This window comes from Antennarius striatus, chromosome 12, assembly GCF_040054535.1.
Source record: "Antennarius striatus isolate MH-2024 chromosome 12, ASM4005453v1, whole genome shotgun sequence".
NCBI classification, from domain to species: Eukaryota; Metazoa; Chordata; class Actinopteri; order Lophiiformes; family Antennariidae; genus Antennarius; species Antennarius striatus.
Genome location: NC_090787.1, coordinates 10,224,089 through 10,241,852, shown reverse-complemented (window position 1 = coordinate 10,241,852; position 17,764 = coordinate 10,224,089). Strand labels below are relative to the sequence as shown.

General features: G+C 40.4%; 2 protein-coding genes across 2 annotated transcripts; one reads left to right on the top strand and one right to left on the bottom strand.

Annotated features, from left to right (window-relative positions):
- Positions 1-2: 2 nt before the first annotated feature.
- On the bottom strand, positions 3-3,800 carry ercc1 (excision repair cross-complementation group 1). The gene is made up of 9 exons (XM_068329638.1): positions 3,646-3,800; positions 3,070-3,456; positions 2,807-2,910; positions 2,241-2,340; positions 1,964-2,040; positions 1,558-1,657; positions 1,330-1,401; positions 1,080-1,148; positions 3-986 (listed from the first exon to the last, which is right to left on the bottom strand). The coding sequence occupies exons 1-9, from the start codon at positions 3,703-3,705 to the stop codon at positions 924-926; spliced, it is 1,032 nt and encodes a 343-aa protein (XP_068185739.1). The 5' UTR covers positions 3,706-3,800; the 3' UTR covers positions 3-923.
- A 2,338-nt stretch (positions 3,801-6,138) lies between these two features.
- sona (SON DNA and RNA binding protein a) lies at positions 6,139-16,598 on the top strand. Its single transcript, XM_068330059.1, has 10 exons — positions 6,139-6,268; positions 7,787-7,877; positions 8,641-8,845; positions 9,345-9,421; positions 9,525-11,396; positions 11,757-12,138; positions 12,256-12,773; positions 12,937-13,415; positions 13,510-13,602; positions 14,217-16,598. The coding sequence occupies exons 2-9, from the start codon at positions 7,850-7,852 to the stop codon at positions 13,582-13,584; spliced, it is 3,636 nt and encodes a 1,211-aa protein (XP_068186160.1). The 5' UTR covers positions 6,139-6,268; positions 7,787-7,849; the 3' UTR covers positions 13,585-13,602; positions 14,217-16,598.
- Positions 16,599-17,764: the final 1,166 nt, after the last annotated feature.

Sequence of the window (17,764 nt, the reverse complement as noted above, 5' to 3'; positions counted from 1 at the left end):
CTTTTTTAAAATTAAAGTCTTTTATTGTGATTTGGTACTGGACAAATGAAATCCACCTGCCTCTCAACATAAGATTTACAGTTTTTGTGTTTATATCCACCACTGAGGAAAAATTCTTCCACAGGGCAGAACAAATGCTGGTTTAGTCTGACATCCTGTCACCATACATCAAGAAATATCTCCAGTTCATATAAGATAAGCTTGTTTCTATTTCTTTTATGCTTGAAAGACATGTCAGAGGTAACTACAAATACAACAGATTGTAATTCAAATTGGTGTATCATCAATAGTCATTCTAATGCATACACCAAATCTGCAACAAACCCAAGTGTCCCTGATCAAACAATGTAAGTAAAATGCTTGACTTTCATGTGCTGTACTTCCATAAGACACACATATTATTGGCTCAAGCTTTTATAAATAGATACTGCAGTTCCTGGTTGAGGAAAAAATGTTTAAAAAAAAGAATTACAACACATTTTATGGAACACAAAACTACATTCAGCAATCAAACAAGTTATTCACACAATTCCTCTGAAACACACAATTAAAGATTTCACATACTGAATTTATAAAAACACACCTGACTCACTTTTAATCTGACAGATTGTGCATTTTATATTTATTTACTTAGATAAAAAGAGACTCAAAAGAATTTTTGTCATGTCGGTTCAATGCCAGTATCTGAAATGCATCATTAAATAATATATAACTCAAAACCAGAGTATTTATCCATTTGTGTTACTTTGGAATAAGGGTGTAAATACATTATCTCCTTTTTCGCTTGGGACCCCCCAAAAAAATCACTCAAAAACAAATAAGATTCCTTGGACCTCACTTTAAGAACCATTCCTTTATAAATACAATTCAGTCCTCTCTGAATGCCTGTGTTTTTGCACACTATTCAATATGATGACCAAGCATCAGGTGCTATTTGTCTTGGACTTGAGGAAGGGCTTATGCAGCACATCGTAGAGCCGCCTCGCCTGAAAGCACAAAACGTCCATGTGATTAACTGAGAAATGTTCCATCTGCACTGAATATACATATCACACAGAATATTGTGTTGCTGGACTCACTTTTTGTGGTCCCAGACCCGGACAAAGAACCAAGTCTTCCTTAGAAGCACTGATAATTCCTTCTATAGACTGTCAAAAACACAAAAGTTATCATCTCAGTTGTTTTTACTACATATTTCCAGCACTAGATGACATTCAGTAAAATGAAATGATGAATTGTGAGCACGCCATCTCATCTGCCCATGTATACACAGTGAGTACACACTTGAGCTTCAATTTGGTGACAAATTTTAGCAGCAATGGGACTCACAGAGAAAGTGGAGAGCAAGGTAATGGCATCAGTCCTGTTTATAGACTTCACTGTGGTCAGACAATCAGTCACCTTAAAACAAAGCAACCAGATTTGATCCAATTATTAATTATTAATGTGTCTTTACAAGACTGACAAACATTCCATATCAGACGTAAATTTGTAAACATCACATTAAAAATAATTATAAACTATGAGTTTATCTTTAGGAAGGCAGAGTCCACACACCTTTGACAGATAGTCCATTTCAACTTGCTCTTTTAAAATGTCTGCTGGTTTTTTTTCATATGATTTGTAAGTTTCCAGGTAACGCCCTGCCTCCTCCGGACTGTAAAACAACAAAGAAAATGTTTGGCAAGTTAATATATTCACAAAGAAATAGATAAAGAAAATGTCACTCTTTCAAAACTGAGATACTAACGAAAGAAAATACAGTATCTTTCACAGTTACGACTTTTAAAAGATTAGTATTCATTATAGACTGACAGAAGCATTACAAGTTAAAATGGCAGCTTGTTAGGATCATGTGCACGTGGAAGACTAAAGATTTTTAAACTTATATTTCAAAGTATACTCTCTCATGTTTGTGCCCTTTGACAAACTGTTAAGTCGTATTTACAGTTGTAGATCTCACCTCCAAGCCAAGATGAGAGTGCAATCAGCCCTGATGCAGATCTGAGCTAGCTCCTTCAACGCATGATGAGGGTCTTTCTGTGATCGAAAACAAGCGAAACAGTAAATCATTCTTAATTCAGAAATGGAACTCAGCAATACAGATGTTCTGAAGCCACAGGTCATCTATCATGTATGATTCAATGGTGACTTATCCAATGTAAGCAGATCAGCTATCAACTCATGGATAATGTCTTACTTCTGTAACTTCACCAGGTCTTGGCAAAGCCTTAACTCACCACATCTACTTGTACAAGCAACACTCGCAGTGTGAATGAACGTCCAAGTAGCTTCAGGCGGTCATGGATATAGTTTGGATTGAGACTGTGATACTTCAGACTTTAAATCAGGAACAACATCGACATCACGGAAAAACAGGAGACAGAAAAAAACAATTGAAGAGTTGAAAAATATACATAGCCACAATCACACACAAACATAATTTTAAATAAAATGTGTATGACATAAGACAAGAAAGGGTCACTTAAGAGACCCTATGAATCTAACCTAGAGATGATTAATGTACTATTAAATTATTAATAAGATATACTTTATTTATCCCAAACTGGGAAATTTAAATGTTGCGGCAAATAATAATAGGATTACTGCTGTATACTCTTTAAGGACTGGGGTAAATGTTATGTACTCCAGTTGTGGCAACTGACAAACTTATCCTGCTTAAGTTTTTGCTGTGCTGTTAGTTTCACCTCCTTTTGTTCATAAATAACGTAAGATAAACATTAAAACTAGAAAAAATGAAATCAGTGGTGTATTTTTAGATAGCGATGGATGGACAAAAACCTACCTGAGGAAAAGTGCACAAGTTGTAGGGCCTAACACATAATCTGGTACAACATCTCCAAACTCCCATGGAACACTTCTCACAAACTTCAGAATAGGGTTTCCCCTCTGAATTAAAAACAAACAAACAAAAAAAAATTCTGACTTTTGGATATTAGGACTGGGTTTGATTTAGTTATTGCTGATAACTAGTAGACAGCAAATTTTCCAAAACAACCCCCTAACATTTTGTATTGATGTGTGTGAGAACCATTCATTGACACCAACCTGCCGCGGACTGACAACGATGCTGCTCCCTGACCCCACCGGCATCGGACCCGCAGTGAGGCTGGGACCTCCATCCGTGTTTGGTGTGTTCTCCTCTTTCTGGTCTGAAACAGAATCTCGTGTCCTTTCGTTCTCCTTTGTTATTTCGGGTTCTACTCCAGTTACTTTAGAACCATGTGTTTCTGTTTGCTTCCGGTCGATGCCCCCTGCCCCTCCAGTCCGGAGCTGGAGGTGTCCGGAGGTTCCGTCCCGCCGGGGGGCAGAGGCCGCGTTGCTCCTACTGTGGACGATGAACTCTGCATAAGAGACCGGTTGGTCAACGGGATCGGAAACGGGTTTGGAGGTGTCTGGTCCTCCCCTGGATGAGGACTGGAACTGTGGTTTTGGCTGGAAAAATAATGACATGGAAATTTTATTTAAACATCGACAAGTATGGAATGAATCGTGTAAAGAAAACCATCCATTACAAGGCCTCATTTTCTATGAAGTTGACATATAACAAAACCAGTGCGTTTAGAGTTATAGTTCCGGCTAGCTAGCTAATACAACATTGCGTTACGATGGAAGGAAACGGACCGGTGGTCTTTCTCTGGTGAAAACGGAGTCATCAAGGTTGATGTTAAACCTTTTCTTCATGTCTTTGAACTTATGACGACTTTACATGCGAACACATTTATCAAGAGACACTTCATTCAATGCCAAGTGAACTCCTGCAACGAGCTAGCGCTGCAGCGGACACACTTCCGGTTGTATCTTTCAAAATAAAAGTGGAACCAAGGCAGTCAGACTTGCAACATCCTGCGACTTACCCTGACCTACTTTCAGGGAAAGTCAGGATACCCTGAAAGTAGTACCTGACAAGTGCATAGACTACTGCATATGGAGAAGGCCAGTGTGAGTAAGACCATAGATCAAAGCTAGTGCATAGGTAGATCAAAGCACCTGCTTTGCTCTATGGTCTTACATTGGCCTTCATTGGCCTTCATCTTTCTATTTTATCCGGTTCCTGAGTGTAAGAAAGTTGAAATTTGACCTTGACCTAGTTTTCTCAAAGTCAAGGTCATCATCTCATTTTCTTCCCTTTTGGTGCCTGAGTAATGTGCTTTTTGTTTCATCTTTCTATCTGCAACGGTTGAGAAGATATTTGGTGGACTAATGAACGAACACTCGAACAAACAAACACTGACAATTATAATACATCATCGCTTTGAAGTGGGATGTAATAAAAATGAATAAAAACAGCTTAGATTTGGCGTAATTGTTGCACTCTCATTATTTACAAAAAACAAACTTTTTTATTTGCAGATGTCCTGGCAGCTTATTACTGATGAAAATCAAAAAGTGTGGGGTTTTTAAAAAATTTTTTTAAACGATTACCTTAATTTGGTATGAGACAGGATAAGATTAACATTGGGGAAAAGCGCCATACCTGTTTCATGTGAAAAAATTGGATTTTATATAATTGGATTTTATATAACATTCTACACAATGATGTGTCCATCAGCATTGGTTACGGAAGTAATCCTCCTCCTCCTTGACTGGTATTTATTTTTCAGAAATGTTATCGCAAACGTCAAATGTTATCTTTTGGAATTACTACTCATAGAATACATTGAGATGAGATGAGATTAAGGGAGAAAAAATAGATATTTACTTTATTGGTCCCAAACTGGGAAATATGGATGTTACAAGCACTTGTTAAAGAAAAGCATTATATGATTATATATAGCATTATATAATCTAGACGATTATTCCAGGGCGGCAGTACCAATCCACTAAATCTTGGGCTGTGGACCGGAGCGTGGCTGGCTCAAGATGTGGGTGGACCAAAATATTTGGAGGGTAGCACCTCCTACTGCCAATTCACCTTCTTAGTACTGCTGAAGTGGCCTTGAGCAAGGCACTGTCCCCTTACAAGTTGCTCATTGGGCACACTACTATGGAACTGCCTACCGCTCTACCTCCACATTATTTGCTTGCCTACAGGCCTTTTGTGTGTGTGTGTGTGTGTGTGTGTGTGTGTGTGTGTGTGTGTGTGTGTGTGTGTGTGTGTGTGTGTTACGGGCCTGTACCCACATATACAACACCTGTGTATGGAGTGGATAAATAATTTCCCCCTACGGGAGGTTCATTTAATTTCATTTAAAATATCTGCCTAAGTCGTTATTTTACAGAAATAATTTTTCTTGCCTAAATCATCTTAATCAGGGGTGTCAAACTCATTTTCACCAAGGGCTACATCAGCATAATGGCTGTCCTCAAAGGGCTAAATGTTACTTGTAACTAAATGTAACTCAATGTAATGTAAAAGAAATTTGCGCATCAACGCTCGCAACTTCACCTCATCATGGATCTTTGAATTGCTGCTTTTAGGAAATGTAGTTGAGGTCAAAGCACTTTTGACCCATTTATTTTTAGACACTGACCTTGATTATGCGGGCCACATTTGGCTCCCGGGCCTTGAGTTTGACACATGTGATCTAAATCCTCAACAAATGGTTCAGTTTTTTGTGTTTCCCAAAAAATATGAAAAAAATAACATAAAATTGATGATTATTTTAGGAAGGGGTTGATATGAAGCATTCACACCTGCAGTTTATCTGAAACTGTTTCTCTAGAGCACATGTGTCAAACTCAAAGTCGACGGGCCAAATGTGACCCGCCACATCATCTTATGTGGCCAGCAAGAGGTTAAAAGGTCAGAGTGAATAAAATAAAAAGATCAAAAGTGTGATTTGCCCAAAAACTACATTTCCCATAATTACAGATCAAAGTCTATTTCTGGCAGAGGGAGCAGCACACATCTGTGACACGGCATTTTGGCTCTGGCACAAGGCATTCAAACTTTTTAACTTGTGTGACGAACTTCATGATCTTGGTGGGCATTGTTCGGTTCGTTATATTTAGAATGATATTAATAAATATTACAATAATAAATATTACAATAAAATAAAGACTAAACATAAACGATTGAAGCCGTGGCGCATGCTTGCTTGTTTTGTAGAATGAAGTTGCCTGGGAGACAGTGACGCCGCCATTCAAACCGCGAAGCATGGCATGCTGGGATACCTTCCCTCATCATGGCGGACCAGGTAGTTTGCTAATGTTCACGATTGTTTGGTTTCACACATTTTACAGCTAACGCTACATCCACCTGGCATTTGCTACGCAGAGCTTTCGACTACTGAAAAGAAACTGGGTAATTATGCACTTCAAATTTTATGCTGCAGAATCGACAGCAGTGATTAGGGAACGAGCTCACTTTTTGTTGGAACAAGTGGGGGCTAAACTGCATTAACAGGCGTGCTAACAGGCGCAAATGTCCTAGCTGCTGAACGAGTTAGCCGCGTATCGCCACTTAGGCCACAGAGTGCACACAAGCTGTTTCGCTATTACATCTTATTAGCTGTTTAGTTGATAAAGGTAATAGTTTGTTTATGATTTAGTAGTTTGCAAATTGATAGACTTTCACGTGTCAGCTTAAGCTACCGCTTTGTGGCATGGGTGACCTGTGAATGAATGTTGCGCTGGCTGCAGCGGAGAAGGCCCGCCAGCGTTAAGTAACGCTCTGCTGGACTGTCTGTCGCTGCTAAAAACTTTACTCTCTTTGTCTCTGTTGCCTGTAAGGGTCTGCACCCATTTTGTCTGACATAACACCTTGACACTGTATCAGAAAGACTCAGTTAAGATTAGCTAACACTGAAACGTCCAAGTGCAAAATTACATTTTGGCTACCGTACCGTAGCTAGCTTTAGCATGAGAGTAAAGCGGTAACACACTCGCGTTAGTTAGCTAGGTTTGCTGCTCACATAACGCTTACGTAGTGATGCGTCGATTTATACATATTTACGTTAATATTTTCTTGATTAACTTTGCTAAGATATTTTCTAATAAGCTTGTATCGTATGTTTATGAAGTTATGTGGATTTGACTTCATTGCTAATTTGTGACCACCATTGCACGTCTCTTGTACAGCGCCGAGCTGAACAAGTTTTACTTTAAACATGTTTGTTAGCAAGTACGTTTCACGTAGTCTGGGGAACTCTGCAGCCATTGCTGCTTTATGGTCCAAAGGTTCATGTATTTGTATTGTTTGGCACTCGGGTCATGCAGATTCTCCAGGATGAGTTGCCTGCAAAGGGGTGGAATAGGCCATATCCGTTTGACATGACTGAAACGCAACGCAATTCTGCAAAAACTACTGACCCCATACCTGCAGAACTTCTGGGAATGTTGTCAGACTGGATGATTGTGGGTTTTATGTATGTGAATGTGAATTAGGTGCATGTTAAGGTGCATAATATCTCAATCCTGGATCATATTATGGTTAGTAGTATTAAGAGATGCTTTGTCAGGGCCAGCTTTATATTCTTGCAGGTTCTTTGAATGAGATTCACACTACGGTCCACTTTGGTCTCATGTTTTACATACAGTACATTATTGGAATTTTTGAAAAGTAATCCACTAGGACAGCACCATATTATGTAGATAACAGATACATTAGATATAATTAATAATAGTAATAATATCTACAACAGTTTTAATAGTGACAATAATAATAATACTAAGATTTTGGATTATCTCATCTTCTTTCGCTGACATTCAGAGGGAATTACCCTATTTGTATTTGTCAGTGCAATCAACATGAAATCAGTGACATTTTTTTATAAAATGACTTATCTATAATTCTGTTTTGTCAAAACGTTTTCTTTTTTAGTGTTGAGTAAAGGATCATCACAACGGTAACTTTGCGAGGGCTTTTTAAAGAAAGACCTGAGCAATGGAATCAGTAGTGGACAACCCCACAGGTGAGTGATGAATCATGTCGTTCAATTATTTATACCTTTGATCACCTTATTTTACAGATTAAGTTTCTTTTAGTCTAAAATTGGGTATTGAAAGTAGACTTCAACTTTTAGAACCTCTCACCAAACATATTTTTCATGCCCATTAATTAAATTACAGTAATGGTTACCCTGATGCCTGCATTCAAGAAAGGAAACACTACATAGTGTTAAGCCCCATTCCTCCACCCTCTCCTACAAATTTGAACTCCATGTTCAATTAATACAAAAGTGTTTGCAAAGCCACATTGACGACACAACGGCAAATGATGCAGAGTATTCCCACTTTAGAAATTATTCAGATTTTCAGTGCAGACTTTGACCAAGAACTTTGAACAGATTTAAAAGAAAGAAGTGCAATGATAAAGTAAAAAAAGCATAGTAATTATTCATAAAAAATCCATACAAAACTTTTAATTGTAACTTTAAAATTAAGTCATCTTGACTCAGTGCATTCCTCTTAATGATGAAAGGCTATTTTAATAAAATCACACTGGCCAGGTTCAAAGGGAAAAACTGCCCAATATTGTTTGTGTAATACAGGATTCCTGGTAACAGTGCACCATGTATTTAAACTCAGATTGATCCTCTAAAACACATACGATGGAAATATTTAATGGATAATGAATTGCCACGTCAAATGACCAGACAATTGACTTGCACTCAGTGATGTAAATGTAATATGTCAAACATGTATGGAATCTGAAATTCTGATTGCTTTCTGCAGGTGAGGAAGAGACCTCTCAGAAAAATGATGTAATATCTAAAGAAGAAAATGAGCCACCACACAAGAAAAATAAGAAACACAGAAAGCACAAGAGCAAGAAGAAGAAGAGGCGCAGAAAGGGGGAAAAAGAGAGCAGTTCAGAATCTGGTGCTGAGTCAGACGTTGAGCCGACACCTCCAAGACCCGTCAGGGCCACCAGAGCCAGGTCAGAAGAACTGAAGTTATGGGCCATTGTGTAAAATAATTGCATTTTGTAGGACATTTCATAGATGTGTGCTATCACATAGATTTTCTTCTTTATATTTTGCATATTCATTTGTCAGATTGTTCTTGAATCCAATTGAATATTGCTTTCATCTTATCTAACAGTGGCATTGAATAAATCTCAGTGTAATGGCTGGATTTAATTGTGATCAATTTGCATGTGAAAAGTTTCATAAAGAGTAGGAGGTATAAAAAGGTATCTTTAGCTCACATGTTATGATCGAGAAGATTGTTTGAACTACACATTGAGGTTTGTACAGTATGTTAGATAAAAACCACCAACCTCACCAAATCTTTTTTATCCTTACCTGAACAGGATTTTTATTCCTGACAGGAACTTAAATCTGCTTTTTAATTTTTTTTCCCTGTATCACACAATAAACGATAAGTACCGGTATATATTTTTTTTTAACAATTTGTGTGTATGTTTCTGTTTGTAGTGCCAGATTGGCAGCTGCCGCAGGAGTTGGAGACCAGGCTGGGTTGAAAGAAGATGGCAAAAAGGATGTGATTACAGGTTAGTGGGACCCTCCAAGAAAAGCAGTTTTTTACTAAGAGTAATTGAAAAGAAATCGTGTCTCTCAGTTGTGTTTTTATAATAAGTTATCATTTTCTTTCAGATCGCGTGGATACGGAAGCAGATTCAAAATCCAAAAAACACAAGAAACATGCTGCCAAGAAGAAGAAAAAGAAAAGAAAGAAAGATGAAAAGAAATCCCCTTCTCGCTCCCCATCTGACAGCAGCTCAGCTTCAGGCTCAGAGTCTGAAGGTGAAGGGGCTAAAGGGGCTAGTGATGGCAAGTACTCTATAGCTGCAGCATCTGCGCTCCAGGAGCCATTGTCCAAACTGGTTCCTAAAAGCAAAAGAGGGGAGGAGAAAGCCCCTCCCATTTTAACACAGAAACCTGAAGTGCTTGAAGTTAAAGAGGAAATTGCTGACATGGATGTGTCCCCGTCTGAAGGGAAGGTGGGAAAACCCAATGGATCAGGAAATGATGGGGCGTCACCCCTTGCCAGCCAGGATGAGATAACACAGACGGCAACAGTCGAGTTTAAGACAGAGGATACTCATGCTGATGGTGCATTCAGCCACGCCCAGGAACTCCCTGATATTATCCCAAAGCAGGAAGGTGCTGCTACCACAAGAGACGAACTGGACCTGAAAGATTATGCCAATTCGCTTAATAGCACAAACATCAAGGAACATGACTGCCCCAGATCTAAGTCTCCTTCCCCTTCCAAGGGTCTAGAAAAGAATAAGACTGAGTCAAGTCACAGTGTGTCCTCACCATCTAAATCTGTACCAATAGCAACAGCTGAGAAGGAAATGTCAAGAACCTTTTCTGGGCCAGTTTCAGAAGGAAAAGATTCTACAACTCCTATAAAGGCTCGTCAGCTTTCCCGTTCGCGGTCTCGCTCTCCGTCCCGCTCTCAGACCCCTAAATCTAAAAAGAAATCACCTTCTCCACCCCCAAAGTCACCCAAGAAAAGTAGATGTCAGTCTCGGTCAACCTCCCGTTCTCCCACCCCCAAAAAGAAAGTGTCAAAGCCTGGAAAGAAGTCCAGGTCTCCTAAACGCCGCAGGAGTTCGTCATCTGTTTCCCCCAAGCGACGCAGAAGTTCTCGTTCTCCTAAGAGAAAGGCATCGCGATCTCCTAAACGTGGGGGCCACAGGTCCCTCTCAGTGTCTCGCTCTCCAAAGAGAAGCCGAAGATCAGAGTCACGTCCCCGCGGGGGCACGAGGCGCTCCAGGACCAGGTCACCTCGAAGAAGCGGTGCAGTCAGCAGGAGGTCACGGTCACGTTCCATCACTCGGACACGTCGGTCTCGCTCTAGATCAAGACGCCCGGCTCGTCGCTCCAGGTCACGGTCCTTAGCCAGGCGTGGCGGAGGCAGGCGCTCCAGGAGTCGGTCCGCGTCCCGACGTAGGAGATCACCCCCCACCAGATCCCGCCGCTCAGGCTCCCGCTCCAATCGCAGGAGCAGGCGGACTCGGTCACGTTCCATTGTAGTTCTTAAACGTAATCGTCGCTCTAGATCCAGGACTCCGCGCAAACGGACCAAATCCAGAAGCCCCGTGTCGCGACGACGGTCTGCATCACGATCACCAGTCAGAAGACGCTCTCGGTCCCCCGCCAGGAGGAACCGTTCTCCACCAAGGTCTGCCAAACGCTCAAAATCCCGCTCAGTGTCTCGAAGGCATTGGTCAAAGTCTCGCTCACCCCCACCTGGGAAGACTCGGTCCAAATCTCCCAGGAAGAGGGCAAAAAAGTCAAAGACGAAATCTGTTTCTGCTGCCTTGAAGAGATCGAAGTCCAGATCCAGGTCTGAGTCAAGTGGGGGCCACTCGGAGAGTTCCTCCCCAGCCAGATCCGCATCCCCTTCCCCTGTTAAGGAGAGGAAGTCTCCCTCTCCTAAAGTCGAGCAGACAGTGACTGAGGAATCTGTCGAGACGGAAGCTGCAGAAAGTGGAGGACTTCCAGCAACAGCAGGTCAGGACTTAAATATTGATTCAGTGTCTCTTGTATATAAATAAAGGCGGCATCTGGTCAGTTACAAAAACTGACCAATTTCATTTTGTAATGAAATTGTAACTAATATTTCTATAATATACTTTTTGATAAATAATACTTTTGATAATAAATTTAATCAAAAAGGTGCAGCGTTGAAGCTTCAATGTGAAATTAATCATCTGTGACTCTTCAGGCCTCAAAAACAATCAGAAAGTCTGGGCTATGTGTTGTTTTACTTTATACTTAGTAGCTTGATGCAAAAAATAAAAAATATGTAAAGTTTTTACTGGAAATGCCTACTTTATTTTTATGGTTAGTAATTCAGCTTCTACCTTGCAGGTGCGTGGAAACCTCTACCCACTGCTGAAGCCCCCAGCCCTCCCACTGAAATCCCTCCAGATGATCTGCAGGTTCAGACGCTTGCTTCCAGCAACGAAGAAAGTGAACAAAGGGAAAGCGTCGACTTGTCCAACGATCAACAGGTTTCCAGGTCGAGGTCTGCTTCTGTAGAGCAGGGGGCCAGTCCAGAAAAGTCACACTGTTCAGGAGGCTCCGAAGAAGGACGGGAGTCTTCTCCCGCTGAAACTCTTATCACACTGCTCACCATTGCAGCGCAGAAGTCAAAGTCACCCTCACCTACGGAACAGACGAAACCCCCAGACTCAACTTCATCGCCTCAACGGTCGACATCCAAGTCTACATCCAGAAAGAAGCAGTCGAGGTTAGTTGTGTGAATGTGTCCTGTGTGTTTGCTGGTCACAATGTTTTAAACAGTAATTACTGAATGTAAACTTCACCGTATTATTATTCACTGGGTCTGTTGTTCACTTTTCCTCAGGTCCAAATCTCCAGTCAAAAAAAGAGAGTCTGTTTCTCCATTAGAAAGAAAGAAGCGACGTTCCAAATCTCGGAGTCCTGCACGGCGACGGAGGTCGCGTTCCCCTGCACGGCGTAAGAGATCGCACTCCAAGTCACGGACCAGAGTCCATCGCTCTCGATCCCGTTCTCCGGCTCGCAAAAAGCGATCCCGTTCCCCCGCTGCCCGTGGGAGGAGGAGGTCCAAGTCCACCGACAGAAACAAGCGATCCAAGAGTCGCTCCACAGGCCGGAGAAAACGCTCGCGTTCGGGAGACAGAAGCCGTCGATCCAGGTCGCGTTCGTCTGATCGCAGACGCAGATCCAGGTCGAGGGGGCGTGGCCGGCGCCCAGTGTTTCGCAGCCGGTCATTCGATAGACGAGACCGGTGGAAAAGGGAACCCAGCCATTCTCCAGTTCTCATTCTCCGCAAACAGCGTCGCTCAGGGTCTCGAACACGACGCAGCACCAGCAAGACGCCTCCACGGCTTACTGAACTGGGTAAACCGTTTTGCTAGTGCATACCTGATTTTCTAATTCGATGTATTTACATTAAATTTCAGGTGATACAGTTTTTAGCATTCGATTATTCTTGTATTGTGGTTAATCTTCCTGTCCTGTCTGTGCTCTATCTCTTCTTCCGTCTCCTTCGCCCTGTCTTCAGATAAGGACCAGCTGCTGGAGATAGCCAAAGCTAACGCTGCTGCCATGTGCGCTAAGGCAGGGGTGCCCATTCCTGAGAGTCTTAGGCCGAAAGCCATTCTCCAGCTTCCACTGCCCACTCCATCCCCGGCCCCCTTGTCTTTACCTCTACCTTTACCTCTTCCGATGGGCATGGGTATGCCAAACATTTCCAACATGGGTCCAATGGGGATACCCGCTATTCCAGGGATGCCAAGCATGTCAAACATCACGATGAGCGCTGCTATGGCGAGTATGACAGCAGCTACGATGACGGCTGCTTTGACCAACATGGGCGCCCTGGCGGCGATGCCTCCCCTCGCCCCACTTCCTACCATCACTAATAAGCCTCCCCCGTGCCTTGCCCCACCGGCGCCATCCCTTAACCTGGACCACATTGAAGAAGTAAAGCGGAAGGTTACACAGCAAGCGAACATACACACCATCAAGGAGCTCACTGAGGTAAGCAGAATGTTGTTTGTATGAAGAAACCTGCAGAGTTTATGTGTAATGTTAACTTACCTATATGTTTTTATTTTTACCTGTGATTTTGCAGAAGTGTAAAATGATTGCAAATAGCAAGGAAGAGATGACCATAGCAAAACCCCATGTCTCAGATGATGAAATTTAAAATCTCCAAGCCCCGATGGTAAGATCTTCATTCGTTCTGCTTCCTTTTCTTTGTCTGTCTTTGTCTTCACACACACTGCTTATTATTATCGGGCTAATTCTGTCGCGAGTTGTTCAGTTATGGAAATGAAACGATCCTCCCTTTCACTCCATTGCCTTTTCTTCTGGATTAGCATTCCTGCTGTGAAGTAGGATCAACACTGAACACAATAACTAACCATAAATGTGTCCTAATATGACAGCATGGAGGCTTTTTTTAACTGTAGCAAACATGTTAATGGTGGTTACATGTCAAAAATGTTTCATTACGTGAGCGATATTTTGTTTTAGCCTATTAGACATCCACCTTAGAATCAGTACAGAAGTCGCTACTTGTCATTTTTATGACATATATAGTAATTTGCATGCCGGTGTTTAAATAAACTAACCAAACAGACTTACCCACTGAGACACAGATCTTCTGTTCACTGGATTTATGCTCCAAGTGAATTGTTTCCAGGCATATTATTACAACAAGCGAACTGTTGATTGCTGTGGACACAAACTGTTAGTTTTGTATCTAATTAAAATGGAAAAAACACACCACAAGACAAAAAGTTCAACTTTTGACTTTTTCTCTGTTTTTGCCTTCAGCCACTCTGATCAGAGGATGTAAGGAAAATCTAAAAAAAAAAAAAAGGCTTTACAGGAAGGCCTGTCTTTTCAATTAGTTCCCATTGACGAACATTCGATGCGACTCTGCCTCACAAACGCTGCAGAAAACGACCGTCCTCGTTGTCATGGACACCGTGAGGAGCACCGGCACCAGCCGCCGACTCTGCTGTGTGTGAGAGACACCAGCAAGCTGTCACCTGGGATACCACTCAAAAAAAAATTTTAAAAAATGGACACACTAACTATCGTGTGCATCGTTGTATGACTGTAAGTTGAATGTCTGGATTGTGAGTGTGTGTTTCTGTATATAGTGACTTTCACCACCAACTCGTCAACAACTGTTGTAAAGACTGAAGAGAAAACAAACCAAACTAACTAGAATAAAATTTGTTTGACTTTTATGCTTTCTTAAAACATTGTGTTGAGTGTGAAAGGCTTCCTTGTTCTGCTGTATTTCCCTCGATTATCTCTGTTTCTTGATTTTTTATAAATCTTTTGGTTGATCAATATTCGCACGTGATTTTTCACAGTGACCACATGTGAACCTGGGACATAGCGCTAGGTCATAGTATGTTATGGATGGTATAACTGCATATGATGGCTGCAAACAAAAGATTTTGATTGTGTCTCGCACAGATTATGACCTGTGTCCACAAAACGGCTAAATTCAGTTTACTTCCCAGATGTGATTTCCTTTCCCTCTCAGCTTGTTTTTGTTTTTTTGTTGTTGTTTTTCCCCCTCCATTTTGGCTTTGTGGGATTTTATTTTACAATGAGGAAACATATTTTCTGTACATTTAAATTGACATTTTATTTGCTACAGTTTAACGTGTATCCAATTCTAATCTAAACTTTTCATAACAGTGTTGCGTGTCATTTAATTTAAAAGGCATTGAAATGAAAAAAACAAAAAAAACAAGAAAAAGTACTGTTCATGTTTGTGAATTGGGTTGATGGGTGCTTGCAGATCCCACATGTTGGGACGTTGCCATTGGAACACAAGCTAGCCCAGGTTCAGATAATGACTAAGGTCTCTGGAGAAATGCAATTTCAATTAAATATCACACTGTAAATGCAGGTAATTAGTTGTTTAGAATTATATTTTTTGTTTCTTTGTGTAACTGATTAGATGAACATTTGGCAGTTTTAAAAGTACATTTTCTTTTCATGTTGCTGTTTATAATCTTAAGACATTATTTCTATTGGTAGCTTGCTAGAGGCTCACATAGGGAATACAGTTCTTACAACTGTATTACCCCATGGGTGACAAGGACTTGCAGTGTTTTACTGTTTAATGAAGAAAGTTTATGGAGTCCCTATGTTCAGTTTTTTTTTGTATTGGACAATCAGATTCTTTGTCTCAACACACTTTTGAAATAAAATCTAAATCACAGGATTTATACATCTACATATCAGCATTGTATTCAGAAGGAAAAGGGTAAGGAAATATGGATAACCATAAAAAAATAAAAAGCTCCTTGTAATATAACCCACTAATGCATTTATTATCTGCTTTAATTCTAAATGGAAGACCAGGTCTGCTGTAGATCTTCAGAGGGAGTTGGTTCAGGCTTCAAGATCCGTTTGGCTGTGATGGTATCCTATTGAAAGCAGAACTGTTACGTTAGCAGAGACTGGGAATGATGAGTTCTTTATTTCTGTTTCTTTAGAGAATCTTTTCCTCAAAACTAACTCATTTGACAAATCTTACCTGGCTCTTGTGTTTTTGTTAATCTCTTAGGCCCAGTGTTGTCCGATTAGCAGGAGGCTCTGAAGGTTTTGTTAAACTATAGTGACTACCAAAAGTGTTGAACTGTGCGATTTCACCAACTATGTTAATGACAGAAGACAGATGAAGACACATTTTAGGATTCTTTTGGGGGGGTTGTTTGAGTATGACAGTGCTTGCTTTGTACATAATCGTGTTGATTATTAAAGACTTCAATGATGTTTACACTTGTTTGCTTCTGTGTCATGTTCCCTTGAGTCACACTCATTGTGTAGTGTAAATTAAAGCTATATAAAATACCTGCTGCAAATGGAGTGGGTAATACTGTTGAGTATATGAATCGTACTCCTATAAAACATGAGTAAACCCCAATGTTTTTAAGGTACACAAACTATTCCTAATTATCAGTATTCAGTGGATCCAAACTGATTTAAAGATGACTTGTTTTAACTGAAGTAGATTTAGCCATATACAGTATAAAGAAGCCTCTCCAAATAGGTTTGTAGACTTCGAATATCAAAGAAGAATCACACAAATCAGCTCTTATGGTTTCCTTCTCTGCTTTATATGAAAGACACTGGTCATTGTGGCTTAGTACTTTTTCAAACAAAACATGACACACTGTTTAGCGTGAAATGAAATATTTTGACCCACACAGTCGTATTTTTGTTGACAAAGTTTAGCAGTCAGTTTAATATGAATTAAATGACTTCAGCCTGTTTTTCTTTTCCTGGAGGGTAGCTTTTGTACTGTGTGACTATGTGGATGCATTTCCCTTGTCTAATTTAAGACTATCAGGTGAGAATGTAATCACAAAATTAATGCTGAATAAAAGTGATATGACATTGACATCAGAAATGAGCTAGCAGCTTTCTCACCAAATAAAAATTTCAATACTACCTGATTTTGCAATTTATTGACTGGTAAGATTTTATGCTTGTGTTCCCTCGATGATAAAATATGAAGATATAAATGTGTGTTTTTAGGTGTGAGGTTGAGGTGGGCTTCTGCCACCAGGAATCTGTTCTGAACTTGGATTATTATACAGTAACATCCTTTTGGACAAATGCTTCAGATAGCGGCTGTAGTGCTGAAACTGTCCTACAGGTGGCGCCCTTTGTCTTCCTTACAGCGGTACCGATGAAGGTCAGAGACCTAAACCAGCTATTTTAGACTCTACACCAGAACGGCCTTAAGACACTAGATAACACATAAAACCCTTACACATTACAAAGACTTGTTAAGTAAATAATGTCTAAGCACTTCAAGGCATTCTCTATTTTCATATGAGTTTTGTGCTTATCCAGATATCAAGTGGAACATGGCAGAAAGCGTTCAAGGTCGTAATCTGTGGATTTAAAAGACGCAATTATTTAAAAGTACTTCTCTTTGAAATCCAAATCACTATGGTTACACACAGATGAAAAACACAGCCAGTGCTGCTGTCATCGATTTTCGGCAGTGAGCGGTGCTCAAATGTTGATTTTTTTCTTAAAATAAAACAAACAACAGGCGAAAATAAAGCCACAATCCTAAAATGGCTTAGTTTGAGCGTGATCAATAAATTCTAACTGATTCTGCTGTTGAAGTCTGGATATGGTTTAGTTTTTTAAGTTGCAATGTTAAACAAGGTTGAATTGCTTCTAATTTGTTGAAGTATAAAATAAAAGGAGTGAATTCAAATCCATATACGGTATTTGTATTTTATTACCTTGTGCACAATTGTATAGAACTGGAGGTGAATCATACACGCTTTCATGCATGACTCATGCTGTATATGCATTGGAGGTGGTTTATT

What these genes read in the sequence shown, in the direction of transcription:
- ercc1 (XM_068329638.1), bottom strand. Translation starts at nt 3,705, where the DNA reads ATGAAGAAAAGGTTTAACATCAACCTTGATGACTCCGTTTTCACCAGA. An exon ending in TCGTTGTCAGTCCGCGGCAG is followed by an intron (nt 2,911 to 3,069) that starts GTTGGTGTCAAT and finishes TTTTTAATTCAG; the next exon opens with AGGGGAAACCCTATTCTGAA. An exon ending in CCTTGCTCTCCACTTTCTCT is followed by an intron (nt 1,149 to 1,329) that starts GTGAGTCCCATT and finishes TGTTTTTGACAG; the next exon opens with TCTATAGAAGGAATTATCAG.
- sona (XM_068330059.1), top strand. Translation starts at nt 7,850, where the DNA reads ATGGAATCAGTAGTGGACAACCCCACAG. An exon ending in AGTAGTGGACAACCCCACAG is followed by an intron (nt 7,878 to 8,640) that starts GTGAGTGATGAA and finishes TGCTTTCTGCAG; the next exon opens with GTGAGGAAGAGACCTCTCAG. An exon ending in TCCACGGCTTACTGAACTGG is followed by an intron (nt 12,774 to 12,936) that starts GTAAACCGTTTT and finishes CCCTGTCTTCAG; the next exon opens with ATAAGGACCAGCTGCTGGAG.